The sequence below is a fragment of the Mesoplodon densirostris genome, chromosome 16 (assembly GCF_025265405.1).
Source record: "Mesoplodon densirostris isolate mMesDen1 chromosome 16, mMesDen1 primary haplotype, whole genome shotgun sequence".
NCBI lineage: Eukaryota > Metazoa > Chordata > Mammalia > Artiodactyla > Ziphiidae > Mesoplodon > Mesoplodon densirostris.
In genome coordinates, this window is record NC_082676.1 from 31,083,975 (window position 1) to 31,100,750 (window position 16,776).

The following is a 16,776-nucleotide window of genomic DNA, read 5'->3' on the forward strand; positions in this document are numbered from 1 at the left end:
GGGAGGGAATCCAGGCCATGAGGTCTCATCCTAAGGATTGCTAAAGGGAGCCACAGTGAAACCTGTGCCTTTAGGACTTTGCTGAGGAAAAGGAAACTAGCTAATAGGGTCTGGGGTCAGGGCTGGCCTCATTCAAGATAGGGGTGACTGTTCCCATTCTACAGATGGGGTGACTGAAGCTCAGGTGCTAATGGACTCACCCAAGGGAATGCTGGTTAGGGACAAAAGCTGCTGTCTGGGCAATTTCATCTTCTCCAGGAGTGGCAGCCATCATGTCAGACCCCTGACCTCTCTCTGGGCTGAGGGAGCATGGGCTGTGCCTGCCTCTGGAAGATCTGGGATCTAAGGGGAAGAATGTGGGCCTTGCTTGCAGAGAGGTGACCTGGCCAGTTAGGACCTCTGTGTGCAGACACACACAAAGATGGGAAACCAGGGCATGCATGGATCAGAGATGGAAGCTGAGCTGGTGGGGCTGGCCCAGATTTTGAAAGGTTCATAGGAGATGTTTAGATGACTAGTACCTGATCTGATCTATTGTCAGAGCGTGATCCATTCATTTTTGCTGAAGGTGGATGGGATCTCTAGGATGGAGTTTGGGATAAAGCTCTTTGGGTGTGAGTATGGGGGCAGGAATGCAGTCCTGGACTCTGCCCTGGTCCATCTGTTTCTCTCTCCACTGCCAGCTGAGCTTTATGCCCATCAGAAAGACCCAACCCTTTCTCTGACTTCTGTCCATGCTTTTTTCCCCTCCTCCACCCCCACTCAGGTAGTCTCCAGTTTCTGTCTCTGCAGGCATCTATAAGCTGCGGTCCTGAAACAATTCACTCAGGCCTATCCCACCTTGCAGAGCATCAAGGGGAACAGAAGCCAGCCAGAGCACTCACCTCTCCAGGAATACCTTCCCCACCTGCCCACCAGTGCCTTTGTGGGCCATGCCTTTGGCTCTGACCTCCCCTCCCTCAAACACTGAGTTTAGGGCTGTCTTTTTCCATGCAATACAGGCTCCCCACTTCTCTTCTGAAAAAAGGCTTACAAAGCCTTTTAAAATTGTGTTTTTAGGGACTTTACGCATCTGGTTGCAGGGAAGAGGTGTGGGTAATAAAGACATTGTGCTTGGAGAAAAGTCTAAGTGCCAGGAAGGAAGATGGGGCCCCTAGAGCCCCTTCCTCATGTCAGCCTATGAGGGCCAGAGAACACTGCTGGCTGGAGGGCTCTGCAGAATGAGGCCCCCGTGCCTTGTCTCTTTTATTGATTGAGCTTAGGGTTGGCTAACGGCCACTGTATCTGATGCCTACTCCCCACCCCTTCCCTGGCCAAGACTGGTGGGATGGTCAGTCTGAGTCAGGGTTGGGGGTCAGTCAAACACAGGCTGTGGGATAGTCTGACTGATGTCGATATCAAGGTCCACTCTGATATTAGGGTTGGGGCCAAGGTTGAGGCTGGAGTCTAAGCTCAGGTGAAGATTTGGGTTCTTCTACACATGAAATGGAGCTCTGGGTCCTAGGAGAGGTGGCTCCCTCCTCCATACTAGTCTCTTTGGGGATTATCCTCCCTCTCCCTCCCACTCTGAGGTGGCCCTGGCAGGTGGCCACACCTTTTACCTGTGCTATCATTTAATTCTCCCAGCAGTCCCACCAGGTAGCTGTACCCCCATTTTACAGATGGGAAAGTTTAAAGACTGAAGGAGGCAGGCAGTTAAGCATCAGATGGGGCTTAGATAACTATGTCCAGGAGGCGGGGTACAGATGCTGTGTCCTTGGGGTGAGTTCAGAGCTATTGGCTAGGTGGGGCCCAGAGAAGGGAAGACACTGGTCTGGGGTCACCTGCCAAGAGAGACTGAGCTGGGACCCGAATCCAGGTCTCTGGGCTCCCAGGCCAATGTTCTCTCCCTTCCCCCTGTGTCTTCTGGGCTGACAGGCTGCTCCTGCCCTGTCCCCACGTTTATTCACCCCAGCCTACCTTCCGTGGCTGGCCAGGCCTGGCCCAGAAATCCTACTTCTTTCACTTCCTGGCTGGCTGGCCTGGGTGAGGAGGACTGGGAGGGTCTGGCTGGGAGGAGTTCAGGCTCAGTCTCTCCTTGGGTTTTAGGGGTGGGAGGAGCCTCATGGGCAGACACAGAGCCCCTTTGTCTGGGCCACTGTGCAAAGCAGCTGGTCTGGGATTTCTGGGCGTTTTTTACATTTGAAGAATAATTGCATTGTCTGGGGGGTCCTCGAGAATCCAAATCCGCAGCCCCCCCCCCCGCCCCCGAACTGCCAGGCAGTCTAGAGAGATTCCTCAGGACCAGTACCCCAGCTTCCCTACCCCTCCCTTCCTCCTGTTAGAAGCCTGAGGCAGAGAGGGATTTCTTCAGGGAAACTCAGGTTGGGGTGCTGCCCTAGGGCACTAGGAGTATCTGTTGGGAGGTGACACTTGTAAGTCCCTGACGGCGAAGGTGCAGGTGGCCCCCAAAGCCCTGGACAGAGCTCACATGAGCAAATGTGTGGCTTACAGGAGAGAAGCCTGCTTATTGGAAAGGGTGGGCCCATTTTTTTTTAATTAATTAATTTTATTTGGTCACACCATGCGGCATATGGGATTTTATTAGTTCACTGACCAGGGATCCAACTCGTGCCCCTTGCATTGGAAGCACAGAGTCTTAACCACTGGACCGCTAGGGAAGTCCTGGGGTGGGCCCATTTTGGAGTGCTTCAGCTGTTGGAGTCTGGACCCTAAGGTCCAGGTGGGCTAAATGCCTTGGCCATACTCTTCTCTGGGAAATGGTCATTCATCCTGGAGTGACCTTGAGGAAGGGACAGGGAGACAGACATATTTGGGAGTAGGCTGTGTTCAGAAGGGAGCCAAGGATGGGCAGACTTCTTTTGTTTCTTCTGAGGGGCAACTCTGGAAGGGTGTGGGGCACCTGGGAGGCTGGGCCCCTTGTAGCATTGTTTTTGTTGTAGTGGTCACTGTTAAGGGGGGAAGTGACCTGCTGATTGCCTGATGAGCTGAAGTGGACTCCAACACTGAGGAGGAAGGGGTGTCCTGCACCAACCTGGGCCACTGACCCTTCTTGTGATTCACTCCCAGGGCCTCCTAGTCTTCATCCATCCTTCTCTGGTGACCCTGCCATGGGACAGGGCCTTTCTTCCCTCTTCTTTCCCTGCTGCCTTCTTTCCAATTTGGCTTCTTGGGCAGGTTCAGTCAGGGCAGTGTTGGCTCTGGCCTGCAGGGGGAGGTGGTGGCCTGCAGGCCAGAGAAGTGGGGGTGGGGGTGGGGGTGGAGCGGGGTGGGGTAAGGGTGGGAGGTAGTGGGGCATTTGGGCATGTTGAATGGGGGTGGACCTGATTTCTTGAAGCTACTAGGCATGGCCTGCCTGGGGACACAGCGGCCCCAGCCTCCCACCCCTATTTTGCCTTGGAAACAGGAGCAAGTAGGCAAGTGTCTGTTGCCCTGTGCCTCCCTCCTCCCTACTCCCCCTCCCTGCCTGGCTGAGCCAACACTTTTTTCTTCTCTCCTTTATCTGCTCAAAAAAGTACAGGGTGTTCTGTTTCTCCTGTGCATACAGATCAAGGAGGGGGATGTTATTTATTTTTTTTATTTACTGAAGGCAAGAGAAGGACAGGGAGGCACCATGGAGCATTAAGTGATTCTTCTTAGGCATTTTCTCGTAAGATTAAAAAAATTCCAAAGGAAGAGATGACACAAACCAACAGAAAACAAATGTGCTCCCCTGCATCCTGAGATAAGAGGGCCCAAAAGTCCAGTTCAGCATTTAGCTGAGGACCCAGCACACAGTAGGTGTTGCTACATAACAGTTTTCTCTCTTCCATTCACTTTGGACCCCAGGGTACATTGGCTCCATGGGCCACTATGGGGGACCATGAGGCAGATGCCTCATTTTTGCCATCTGTGGACTGTGCATGTGGCTTCTCTGGCTTCTTGTGGGAGCCCAGGGGTTGACAGGCTCATCTGGGACAAGGCCTGTGGAGAGACAGAACTATGGGGTTAGCAGTGAGGGCCAAGGGAATAGGTGACCTATGTGGTCCCTGTTTACTTGCTCCCACCATGGCACCATATGTGTGATGTCTCTTTGAGTTGAAGGTCTCTAATATGTTGGGAACTTGGGGTCCTTTCTGTGTTCATCTTTTTTTTTTTTTTTCTTCTTGCGGTATGTGGGCCCCTCACTGTTGTGGTCTCTCCCGTTGCGGAGCACAGGCTCCGGATGCGCAGGCCCAGCGGCCATGGCCCACGGGCCCAGCCGCTCCGCGGCATGTGGGATCTTCCCAGACCGGGGCACGAACCCGTGTGCCCTGCATCGGCAGGCGGACTCCCAACCACTGCGCCACCAGGGAAGCCCTTTCTGTGTTCATCTTAAAGGCAGACTGCCTGCCTGCATTTCCCACAATCCATTCCTGAAGCCTGTACCAAAGGCAGTGTATTCATAATTTAGCTTCAGAACTTTACAAATGATTTTCCTGCACAAGGCTCTTAAAAATGCTGACAGTCTCTTGACATCCATGTAGGGCCTTATTTAACTGTCGCAATAATGCAGTTAGGACAAGCTGGGCCACTTCAGAGAGAAGGAAAGGGAGGCTGGGAAGCCAGGAAGTTCAGGTAGCCCCCTGGGAATGCACTACTGCCCCAAGCATTCCTTACCTCTACCCAAGGCTGCAGTTTATCCTAATCCCCGGGTTTTCATAGGTGGTGCTCCAGGGAGGCTGGGAGGTTCTGCCATGAGACCTGAGGGACCTCAGGAGGTAGCGGGAACTCCAGTTTCAACCCAGTTACACCCTGGTCTCCACAGGAGCTTTTCGAGAAGGGGTTCCACCAGTAAGGTCTGAAAACCACTGTAGCGATCCCACCCCTTTACTGTGTAAAAGTGGTTGTTTTGGGGAGGGCGGCCTCAGGCTGGGGGTGGGGCTGGAGGCCTAGAGAGGCAGAGCCCCCCAGTCCTGGGGAACTGGGGCGTGGGGGCGAGGTGGGCAGTCTCCACTCTGGCTTAGCATAGCAGGGTGCCCAGCTGTGGAGGCCGATAGCAGCAGCTCTGAGCTCCCTGTGTGTTTACAAACCTGACGCAGAGCACGCTCCTTGCCTGCGCCGCGGGGCGGACTCTTCCTCCCTGCTGGCCTCTGGTGCAGGCAGCCACACCCTCACCTCTAATTTTAGTCCTCTAGTCCTCCGCCAGAACCTGGGGGAGGGAGGGGAAGGTCGGGTGGCAGAGGGGGAAAGGAGGAAGGGCAAGGGGGAGGGGAGGAAAGGGCTTGAGCCAGCTCTGACCTCCATGCTCCCAGGAGGCCGAACAGAACATCACTGGGACGGGGGTGGGGGTTGAGGTGGACCGCAGAAGGACAGAAAGACATAGGAGGGAGGAATGGGAAAGCCGGGACACAGGCTCTCCTAGAAGAAGGCAGGGATCCAGGCTGTGTGGGGAGCCCCTGCCTCTGAGGGTCTCTGGGCCTCGGGCGCCACCTTCCGGCCCTCTAGGGAACCAGTCCCGCACCGAGTCGGCCGCCTGGGGGTGGGGGGTGGGGTGTAGTTTGGAGGGAGTTTGGGGGCAGGAGTGGGGTGACATTCCTGTGCGTGCCCAGGTGTGGCATCGGCAGGTGAAGTGGGCAGGGGAGGTGCAAGGAGCAGCTTCTCAGACTGAGAATATTTAGAAAAAGACCCCTTTTAAATCTGTGATAAAAAGATGTTAGGGGTGGAGTGGAAACCTAAGTGGTCAGACCTTGAGGCGTGTGAAGGAGGAAGTTAGCGCACAGCTTTTATTTTATTTTGTATAGTGAACCAGGAATGAATATCTGAATAGTTATTGAGATGTATATGCATACATATATGTAGTGAGTGGCACAAATCCTAAGTATACAACTATGTACATTGTGTAACCATCATTCATATAAAGATACATATTCCTTCCACCCCAGAAAGTTCCCTTCTGACCCTTTTCACTCATTCCCCTCCTCCCAATCTCTCTTCTGTCATCACAGATTCATTTTACCTCTTCAGGAATTTCACATAAATGGAGTCATACTGTATGATGCTCTTTTGTCTCTGGCTTCTTTTGTTCAATGTAATGTTGTTGAGAGTAGTTTAGTTCTGTTTATTGCTGAAGAATATTCCCTTGTATGAATATGCTACAAATAGCACAATATATTTATCTATTCTTCTGTTGATGGACCTTTGGGATATTTGTTTTTGGTTATCATGAATAAAGCTGCTATGAACATTCTATGTCTATTTGGCGGAGTATACCCTGTTTCTCTTGGGTGTATTCCTAGGAGTGGGATTGCGGTGTCATAGGAAGGGTTTTACTTAGCTTTGTTAGGTATGGGTGACAGCTTTTTATATGCCCCCTGTCCACTGCCCAGCGGCTACTTTCCACTCACATTCACTCCCCTGTTGTTAGGTCCTGGATGCTATGGATAGTATGGATAACTAACTGGACAGTATGCAACTTCTGCCACTGAAACCTTAGGCAGCTTGGGTCAGGAAAGGAATGGGGACAGGATCAGATCTGAGTGGCCCCTTGGGATGGCCCACAGATACCTTCAAACCCTTGTAGTCACTCCAGGAATAGAAGGGTAGCCTCTCCCAGCCCTGGGGCCAGATTCAGGGACCCCCTTGGCCTCCTGTCAGCTCCCTAGGCTGGCGTCTCTGAGCAAGCTGGCTTAGCGTAACTGTCAATTTGATGTCTGGCCTCTGGTGCCACAGGTCCTCATGGTCCACTGTTTCATGGGCTCTTTGCTGCTTTGTGGTGACTGAGGGGCTGGGTGGCCTGGGAAAAAAAACTGGAGACCTACCCGGAATAGCAGAGGTTCATTCGATACCAGCCTCGTGGCACTTTCTGGGGGGAGGGTGGGACTGTGTCCTGCCTACCAAATTGCCACCTCATTGAGGCTGTGAAAGACTAGCTGAAAGCAAGAGGAGAAGAGAAGACAGGGCAAGGGAGAGTGAGTGCCAGGGAAGGGCCAGGGAAGGGCCAGGGAAGGGAGGGAGAGCAGAGGGTCTAGTGCAGTGTGTGCAAGTATCCTGGGGTTGGCTCCAGCACCCTGAAGTCTGTACAAGCATCCTGGGGTCCATGAGAGCATCCTGAGGTCAGTGTGAGCTGGACCACAGCAGTGGTACTGGGCTGTGCTGGGCTGTGCTAGGCTGTGTTGGTCCAGGGTTAGCAGCACCAGGATCAGTTTCTCCTGATTTTGACCTTCTTGGTCATACAAGACCAAGACTCTTGTCTTGATGACTCTTGTCTCATCCTTGGGGAAGAGGCGGTGCCTACTAGACTTGAGATGGGATTGATGGATTTCAGGGGTTTGGGGTGGGCTGTCAGCTCTCCTTTTTGCTGATGGGGACCCACGGTGCATCCCCTGTTTCCTTCCCTGTGGCTCCCTCCCTCCTTCCCCACATCCTTTGGAGTTGGCTCTTCTTGCCCGGGTCCTCGGAAGGGATTGAGAGGGCTCAGGGCACCCTCTTGAAGGCAGAGCCTGTGAGCATCTCTTGGGGCAGGTGGGAAGTGAAGGCAGAGCAGGTGAGCTGTGACCCCCTGCCCCCTGCAGGTTCCTAGGAGGCGAGTGTGGACGGTATGCAAAGTTGTGAATCCAGTGGTGACAGTGCGGATGACCCTCTCAGTCGTGGCCTGCGGAGAAGGGGACAGCCTCGTGTGGTGGTGATCGGCGCTGGCTTGGCTGGCCTGGCTGCTGCCAAAGCACTTCTGGAGCAGGGCTTTACGGATGTCACTGTGCTTGAGGCTTCCAGCCGCATTGGAGGCCGCGTACAGAGCGTGAAACTTGGTAAGTGCCTCAGTTCACCTCAGTCCAGTCATCTCCTAAGGTCATTTCTTATCTCCCAGTGCCCTGACCTAGCCTGAAATCTCGTTATTTTATCTTCTTCCCAGGGGTTAGTGTTCTATCATGCATGCTGCCTGGGCATTTTCCCTTCCTTTGCCCCTCTCAGCACCCTTCTGAGGTGGGCAGGATGGGGCTCTGGCCTCTACCTTTGGAACACGATCTAGAGTTCACAGTGTTTAGGAGGGAAAGGACACCCAGAACCAAACTTCGCAGTGGGTAGCCTGGTTTCTATTTCACAAGAAGGGGAATTCTGCAAGTTTCTATTAGTTGTTAACTTTTGAGTATGAATTAGTGTTATCATGACTGAGAGCTAGCACTGGGACAATAGGAGCTAAGGGCAGTGGAGGTGGAAGAAGACTTTGGGCCTCCTTGTGAGTGATGGACAGGTCTTAGGATTGTCTAGGAAGAGGGTCTCTCCAGGTTGCAGAGAAATAAGGCCTCTGCAGAAAGCAGCCAGATAAGAGACATACCCTAGGGGTGGGCAGGTTTTGCCAGGGGTCCTAGAGGGTGGGAAATTGCCTGAAGTACAGGTAGAAGTCAGGGGGGTTTCCCAACCAGGGGGTCTGACCATGAAAATGGCCCAGTAAGGACCACTCATGGTGGCCTGGAGTGTGTGGGCTACACTGACCCCCCAGAGGATTTTGTGTCTGTTGCTACATGGGCAGCAAGGCCAAGCAGATTCTGTGTGCTTACTTTTGATGAATGGGGCAATTGGCTCAGAGAAGTAGGTGGACAGACTTAGAATAAGCAGAGGTTGAGGAGCAACCTTCTCTCTTCTTTCAAAAACTTTGATCACATTAAAAGTCTTCCCTTAGAGTATTTCCTGGAAGGTGTATGTGAAATTATGTCTGTCTTCCCCTGGCACACACAGGAGTATGTGTCGGCAGTGAGGATGAAAGTGCAGTCCAAGGCATATGCAAACCTGGGGACAGCCAGCTGGGAAGCCCTGAGACTCTTTGCTCAACACCTGATTGGCTGACTAGGAGCCTTAGGGATGGGATGGCTCCATTTGTGGTTCTTGAATCTTGATAAGACATTCAGGGTCTGACATAAAAGCCGAAGACGGGAGGACAAACAGCCCAGTTTCAGTGGTAGTTGGCAGCCGAGACGTGCTGTGCAGGGAAGTGATGGTAGAAGGGAGGGAGGTGGAAGGGATGGGGCTGCAGGAGGCTGAGGGGATGCACGTGGCAGGAAGCCTTCCTCAGAGGGGAGGGAGCTTGGGTGGGCCTCAGGTGATGAGGGGAGTTGGATAGGTAGTGAAAAGAAGGAAGGGGGTAATTGCACACATGGAATTGCACACATGATATATGTGAAGAATCAGATCAAGGCAGACCCTGCCAGGATACGGGAGAGCAAATCCAGGCAAGGGCGTATGTGTGTGTGTTGTGTGTGCAGACACCCAGGGCTGAAAGCCCAGGCTGCAGTTGGACCTGCAGCAGTGTGAGATGCTAGCTGTGAATCCCGGTGGTAAGGGCAGCGGCGATGACCAGAAACCCCAAGGACACCGTGAGGTAGATGTGGAGATGGTGCCTGGTACCCTTTGGATGCAGGATGTAACAAGGATGACAAAGGTGAGAGGCCTGTGGGAGAGGGCAGGAAACATCCTCAGACTGAGGCATACTCTGGGCCACCCCACCTCCTTGTAAAGCTTGGGGGATGGAGTGGAGCACTGACCTTGTTGCTGACCTTGAGCTGCTCACCTGGTTCCTGCTTATGCCTGGATACCCCATGCCTGGACGTCACTGCCCAGTGACTATGACTTGGAGCTCCCTGGTGTACCCTGGGGAGGGTACAGGCCCCTTTTGCTCCTATTGGGAGCTCAAACCAGGCAAAACACCTTGGGGAGCCTGAGGCTCTAAAGGAGAATTAGTAATAAATGTCCCCAGTGCCCCCCCCCCCCACCAACCAGGAACCCCGTGGAGGAAGAAGGGCACTGGGTTTCTAGCTTTCCGTGCCTTCTGGTCTGCCCACTTTCCCTGGACAAAGGGACCCACACATTCCTCCTCTGATTCCAGAGTCATCAGGAAATTCTGTCTTGCTGGCTGTGGCTTGAGGTTGATTGTGTTTTCTTTTGCTCTGTGTTTGGCACATAGATGCACACAGGGCTTTTTTTTTTTTTTTAAAGTAACTGATGGTTTAATTAGAAGCAGCCCAGGAAAGAGAAGACACAAAAAAGAGAAATGCCCAGTTCCTGGGGTGAGGGGTGAGTGTTGTCTGTTATAGTGTATTAGATAACTATTGCTGCATTAACAGACCACCCTAAAATGTAGTGGCTTAAAACAACACCATTTTATTTGCTGATATTCTGTGGCTCTAGAAATTTGGGTTTCTCTTCATGGTGGTCACAGTCTAAGAGGGTGAGAGTGGAAGCCACAAAGTGTCTTGAGGCCTAGGCTCTGAAACCACAAACATTGCTTTCATTGCATTCTATTAAAGCAAGTCACAAGCCAAGCCCAGAGTCAAGGGGTGTGGAAAGACTCCATCTCTTGATGGCAGGCTGGCAAAGTCACGTTGCAAAGGGCCATGTGTGTAAGGATAGGAGGGATTATTGTGACCATCCTGGCAAAAAAAGTTACCACACATGATGTCTTGAATCAGGCCTCCAAAAACAAAACAAAACACCAAAAAATGTTCCTTTCTGTTTTCCTTTCATTGTTTCAGCTTCCCTGGGAGCTAGGCAAGGGAGGAGACAAATGTATCACAGCATGCAGCATGAGAAAAGGAAACTGAGGCCCAGAAGAGGAAATAGGCACAGACACAGTGACAGCTTGCCTCAGAGCATTTGATACCTTGGCTATGGATGGGGTGGTAAAGTGAGCCACCAGCCCTGTCCCAACTTGGGCCCAGGCGTTTCCCTCTGCCCCAGTCAGACTCTTAGGGTTCTGCCACCTGTGCCATAGGATGAGAAAGCTTAGTTTTCTCCAGAAGTCTGTTTTAGACTGCCTTGGGGAGGAGTCTTCCAAACTGGAATGTTTGCCCTCTTTCTTCTGCCCCAGACTGAGTTGGGAGGTGACCATTTTCCATCTGGCAGAGTAGCTTAGACTCTTGGGCCACTGGATTTTGAGGAACTGGAATAAGGCCAAAGGGGGACCTTGGGTCTGGAAGGCTGGGCCTCCTCCCTGGGTATTTCAAGTACCCTTGCTTCCCTCACTGGGCCCATTATACCCATTGGTACCCATAGAAGTTCTCCTGAGGGGGAGGAGAGGTCTGTTGTCTGGTGTTATCTTAGGAGAGTCTTCTGATTATTCCAGTGAGATGACTTGGTGTCAAATCATAGAGTTATTCAGGGTGGAAGTTAGCTATAAAGTGGAATCCATTTTGTGCCACATGTGGTTTCTACTGAGATATTTTCACTGAAGATTTTGGTTCGTTGCTAGAGCGGTACCTAATCCCCTTCCTTCCCCCTGTTGTTGGAGATGGAAGGATCCTCTTGGAGGAAGGAGGGTGAGGCAGTGTTCTGGCTCTCTTCCTTGCCCCTATAAGAGCCTATTGTCACCATCAGGACACGCCACCTTTGAGCTGGGAGCCACGTGGATCCATGGCTCCCATGGGAATCCCATCTATCATCTAGCAGAAGCCAATGGCCTTCTGGAAGAGACAACTGATGGGGAGCGCAGTGTGGGCCGCATCAGCCTCTACTCCAAGAATGGCGTGGCCTGCTACCTCACCAACCATGGCTGCAGGATCCCCAAGGATGTGGTTGAGGAATTCAGTGATTTATACAACGAGGTGAGGTATTAGGGGGATAGTTGGGCACAAGGGTTTGTGGGGCAGGGAACGCCTTGGCTGTGTGTGTGTGTGTGTGTGTGTGTGTGTGTGTGTGTGTGTGTGTGTGTGTGTGTGTCGGGTGTGAGGAGGCTGCGATCCTGGTCATGTCTGCACATTCTCTGGGCCCTGCATTTGGAAAATCAGGACAATTTGAGGGTAGAATGAAGACAATGAGTGGAGCAGCACTAGGTAAGAGATTATTGATACCCATGATTAAATATTTCCCCAGAAAGTCCTTAAACATCTTTTATTAGATTTATTACTAGGTAAGTGGGTATGATTATTGTTGTTATTGCTCTTGGATACTATTTTAAATGGTAATTTTAAAATACTTTATTTTCTAATTGTTCCTGGTGTATAGAATTATAACTGCATTTTTTTAAATTGAAGTGTAGTTGATTTACAGTATTATATTAGTTTCAGGTGTGCAGCATAGTGATTCAACATTTTTATACATTATACTCCATTTAAAGTTATTACAAAATAATGGTTATATTTCCCTGCTGTGTGCAATATATCCATGCTGCTTATTTATTTTATACATAGTAGTTTGTATCTCTTAATCCCATACCCCTGTCTTGCCCCTCCCCCCTTCCTTCTCTCCACTGGTAACCACTAGTTTGTTCTCTATATCTGAGTCTATTTCTGTTTTGTTCCGTTCATTCGTTTCATTTTCTAGATTCCACATATAAGTGATAACATAGAGTATTTGTCTTTCTCTGTCTCACTTATTTCACTAAACCTCTAGGTCCATTCATGTTGTTGCAAATGGCAGATTTTCATTCTTTTTTATGGCTGAGTAAAATTCCAATGTGTGTGTATATATATATATTATATATATATATATATATATAATATATATAACTATATAACTATATATTTTATTTCTGTCTCCCTATCTATCTAACATCTTCTTTATCCATTCGTCTGTTGATGGGCACTTAGGCTGCCCCCATAGCTTGGCTATAACAATGTAAACAATGTTGCAGTGAACTTTGGGGTATAAGTATCTCTTCAAATTAGTGTTTTCTTTTTCTGTGGATATATACCCAGGAATGGAATTGCTGGGTTATATGGTAGTTATATTTTTAATTTTTTGAGGAACATCCATACTGTTTTCCACAGTGGCTGCACCAATTTACATTCCCAGCAACAGTGCACAAGGGTTCCCTTTTCTCCACATCCTAACCAACATTTATTATTTGTGTTCTTTTTGATGATAGTTGTTCTGACAGGTGTGAGGTGATATCTCATTGTCATTTTAATTTGCATTTCTCTGATGATTAGCTCGTTGAGCATCTTTTCATGTGCCTGTTGGCCATCTGTATATCTTGGTTGGAAAAATGTGTATTCAGATCTTCTGCCCATTTTTTAATCGAGTTGATAGTTTATTTGATATTGAGTTGTATGAGCTGTTTATATATTTTGGATATTTACCCCTTATTGGTCATATCATTGGCAAATATTTTCTTCCATTCAGTAGGCTGGCTTTTTGTTTTGTTAATGGTTTCCTTTGCTGTGCAAAAACTTTTAGGTTAAATTAAATTAAATTTGTTTTTGCTTTTGTTTCTTTTGCCTTAGGAGACTGATTGAAAAAAAATATTGCTACAGTGTTACATCAAAGAGTGTTCTGCTTATGCTCTTCTAGGAGTTTCATTGTTTCCATTTTTACATTTAGGTCTTTAATCCATTTTGAGTTTATTTTTGTATATGGTGTGAGAAAGTGTTCTAATTTCACTCTTTCACATGTGGCTGTTCAGTTTTCCCAACACCACTTCCTGAAGAGACTGTCTTTTTTCCATGTATTTCTGCCTCCTTTATCAAAGATTAATTGTGTGTGGATTTATTTCTGGGCTCTCTGTTCTGTTCCATTGATCTATGTGTCTCTTTTTGTGCCAGTACCATGCTGTTTTGATTACTGTAGCTTTATAGTATAGTCTGAAGTCAGGGAGTGTGATACCTCCAGCTTTGTTCTTTTTTCTCAGATTGCATTGACAATTTGGGATCTTTTGTGGTTCCATATAAATTTTTTTTTTTTTTTTGTGGTACGCGGGCCTCTCACTGTTGTGGCCTCTCCCGTTGCGGAGCACAGGCTCTGGAAGCACAGGCTCAGAGGCCATGGCTCACGGGCCTAGGTGCTCCATGGCATGTGGGATCTTCCTGGACCGGGGCATGAACCCGTATCCTCTGCATCGGCAGGCGGACTCTCAACCACTGCGCCACCAGGGAAGCCCTCCATATAAATTTTAAGATTATTTTTTCTAGTTATGTGCAAAATGTCATGGGTATTTATAACTGATTTTTATTTATTTATTTTAGCTACCTTGCTAAATTATTATTTTAACTCGAATACTATATCTATTAATATACCACATTAATTTATGTTCTAATGGTATTTTGGAATTTATGTATATAATCCTATACCAAAAGAATGAGAATTTTGCTTTTTCCTTTCTAATCCTCAGACCAGCGTTGTCCAATAGAACTTTCCACGATAATGGAGATGTTTTAGACATCTATCCAGTATGGCAGTCACTAGCCACATGTGGCCTTTGAGCTCTTGAAATGTAGCTAGTAATACTGAGAAACTAAATGCTTAATTTAATTTTAAATTGCTATAGAGATCTAGTGGCTATTGTATTGGACAGCATAACTGAAAACTATTAATTTTTTGGGCTTCCCTGGTGGCGCAGTGGTTGAGAGTCCGCCTGCCGGTGCAGGGGACACGGGTTCATGCTCCAGTCCGGGAGGATCCCACATGCCGCGGAGCGGCTGGGCCCGTGAGCCATGGCCGCTGAGCCTGCGCGTCCGGAGCCTGTGCTCCGCAACGGGAGAGGCCACAACAGTGAGAGGCCTGTGTACCGCAAAAAAAAAAAAAAAAACGACAAAAACAAAACTATTAATTTTTTTTCTTGCCTTACTGCACTGTCAATCTCCAGTACAATGTTGGATAGAAATGTCAATGGCACACATCCTTGTCTTATTCAGGTTTTAAAAAAGAATGTTAATATTTTTAGTAACTTTCAGTGGTGCTGTGAACTGCAAAGAACAAGCAAGGTAACATGTAGATCTTGCCTTCTGATAGCTTGTCATTTTTAGTGTAATGACCCTTCACTTCAGGTCAGTAAATTGGTCAACAGCCACCTTTTGTACATTTTCTATGTCTTTTGGGCATGGGAAAGGAGAAATGACTCTTGCTTTGGGGTCATCCCTGCTCAATGGAGGGCAGGCACACTCACTATCTTATGTGTGTGCACCCACATAGTATGTTATGTACAATCCTATAGTGTTGTGTGTTCTCACTTCTAATATTATTATTAAGCAGGTAAGAATTAGTATTCTTCAAAGTAGACCTTCTTGGTCTACTGGGAATCAGTCACATCCTGATTCCCATGTTATTGTGAGTGCTTCAAGCATGGATGCCTCTTGAGAATGACTTTCAGGGCCCATGACTTACTTGTTCTTTTAAATGTCCCTCAAAGTAGATCATCATCAACTTCTGCCTGTGGGTTTGATTTTTGAAAGCCAAGAGTGTGAGTCATGGAAAGTAGGATGGGTAAAGGTGTGTTAACACTCTGGGTGGTGCTGCTTTGGGTCAGAAGGAAGAGGTGTTAACCATGAAGTCAAAAGAGAGATTTCCTTATGTAGCTGTTAGACAGTGCTGGAGGCCATTCTGAAGAGGTGTGCTCTAAGAATGTGAAGCCTTGCCTGAGGGTGGTTTCATAATAAATATGTAGCCTCCCTCCAAAGGTGATGACTTTGAAGGGCTACTCATTTGAATGTATTATATTTGTTAAAAAATAAATGAGTTTGTTCAGTAGTTATCATATAGAGCTTAATCTCTGTAGCAAGATTACCTTGATTCAAGTATTGGGTTGGCTAAACAGTTCATTCGTTTTTTTCTGTAAGATGGCTCTAGTAGTACTTTGTTGTCTTTAAATTCATTCAGAACAATTTTGTTAGACTGTATTGTGACAGCTGTCATATCAGCGTGCATTTAAAAAAAACTTATCAAAATTGGTGAATTTTTATGTAGCCATTTTAATATTGAAGATGGAAGAAAAATAGCAACATTTTCGGCATATTATGCTTTATTATTTCAAGAAAGGTGAAAATGCAACTGAAATGCAAAAGAAGATGTGCAGTGTATGGAAAAGGTGCTGTGACTGATCAAACGTGTCAAAAGTGGTTTGTGAAGTTTCGTGCTGGAGATTTCTTGCTGGACAATGCTCCATGGTCGGGTAGACCAGTTGAAGCTGACAGGGATCAAATCGAGACATTAATTGAGAACCATCAACATTATACCATACGGGAGATAGCTGACATACTCAAAATATCCAAATCAAGTGGTGAAAATCGTTTGCACCAGCTTGGTTATGTGAATTGCTTTGATGTTTGGGTTCCACAGAAGTTAAGTGAAAAAACCTTCTTGACTGTATTTCTGCATGTGATTCTGTACTTTAACGTAATGAAAATGGTCCATTTTTAAAATAAATTGTGATGGGTGATGAAAAGTGGATACTGTACAATAATGTGGAATGGAAGAGATTGTGGGGCAAGCGAAATGAACCACCACCAACTACACCAAAGGCCAATCTTCATCCAAAGAAGATGATGTTGTGTATATGGTGGGATTGGAAGGGAGCCCTCTATTATGAGCTCCTTCTGGAAAACCAAATGATTAATTCCAACAAGTACTGCTCCCAATTAGAAAGCAGCAGTCGAGGAAAAGTGTCTGGAATTAGTCAACAGAAAATGCATAATCTTCCATCAGGATAACGCAGGACCCCATGTTTCTTCAATGACCACGCAAAAACTGTTACAGCTTGGCTGGGAAGTTCTGATTCATCCGCCATATTCACCAGACATTGCACCTTTGGATTTCCATTTATTTCGGTCTTTACAAAATTATCTTAATGGAAAAAATTTCAGTTCCCTGGAAGACTGTAAAAGACACCTGGAACAGTGCTTTGCTCAAAAAGATAAAAAGTTTTGGGAAGATGGAATTATGAAGGTGCCTGAAAAATGGCAGAAGGTAGTGGGACAAGATGGTGAATATGTTGCTCAATAAAGTTCTTGGTGAAATTGAAAAATGTGTCTTTTATTTTTACTTAAAAACCGAAGGTACTGGGACTTCCCTGGTGGTGCAGTGGTTGGGAGTCCGCCTGCCAGTGCAGGGCACAGG

The 16,776-nt window shown here is 48.0% G+C and overlaps 1 protein-coding gene across 9 annotated transcripts in view; it reads left to right on the forward strand.

Annotated features, from left to right (window-relative positions):
* The window catches only part of SMOX (spermine oxidase), a 50,035-nt gene that overhangs the window by 21,875 nt on the left and 11,384 nt on the right, over positions 1 to 16,776 (forward strand). For 4 of the 9 annotated variants that reach the window (XR_009534633.1, XM_060120300.1, XM_060120293.1 and 1 more), the window contains exons 2-3: positions 7,533 to 7,766; positions 11,326 to 11,552. The exons of 1 other annotated variant lie outside the window; for it this stretch is intronic. Coding sequence is in view for 6 of the 8 variants with exons in the window: in XM_060120300.1 (XP_059976283.1) it covers positions 7,559 to 7,766; positions 11,326 to 11,552 (435 nt within the window). In the remaining 2 variants the exon portion in view is untranslated. Of the gene's footprint in view, positions 1 to 7,532; positions 7,767 to 7,948; positions 8,036 to 9,218; positions 9,395 to 11,325; positions 11,553 to 16,776 lie in introns of those variants that run through there. 4 more of the 9 variants (XM_060120294.1, XM_060120296.1, XM_060120295.1 and 1 more) reach the window with 4 other exon arrangements.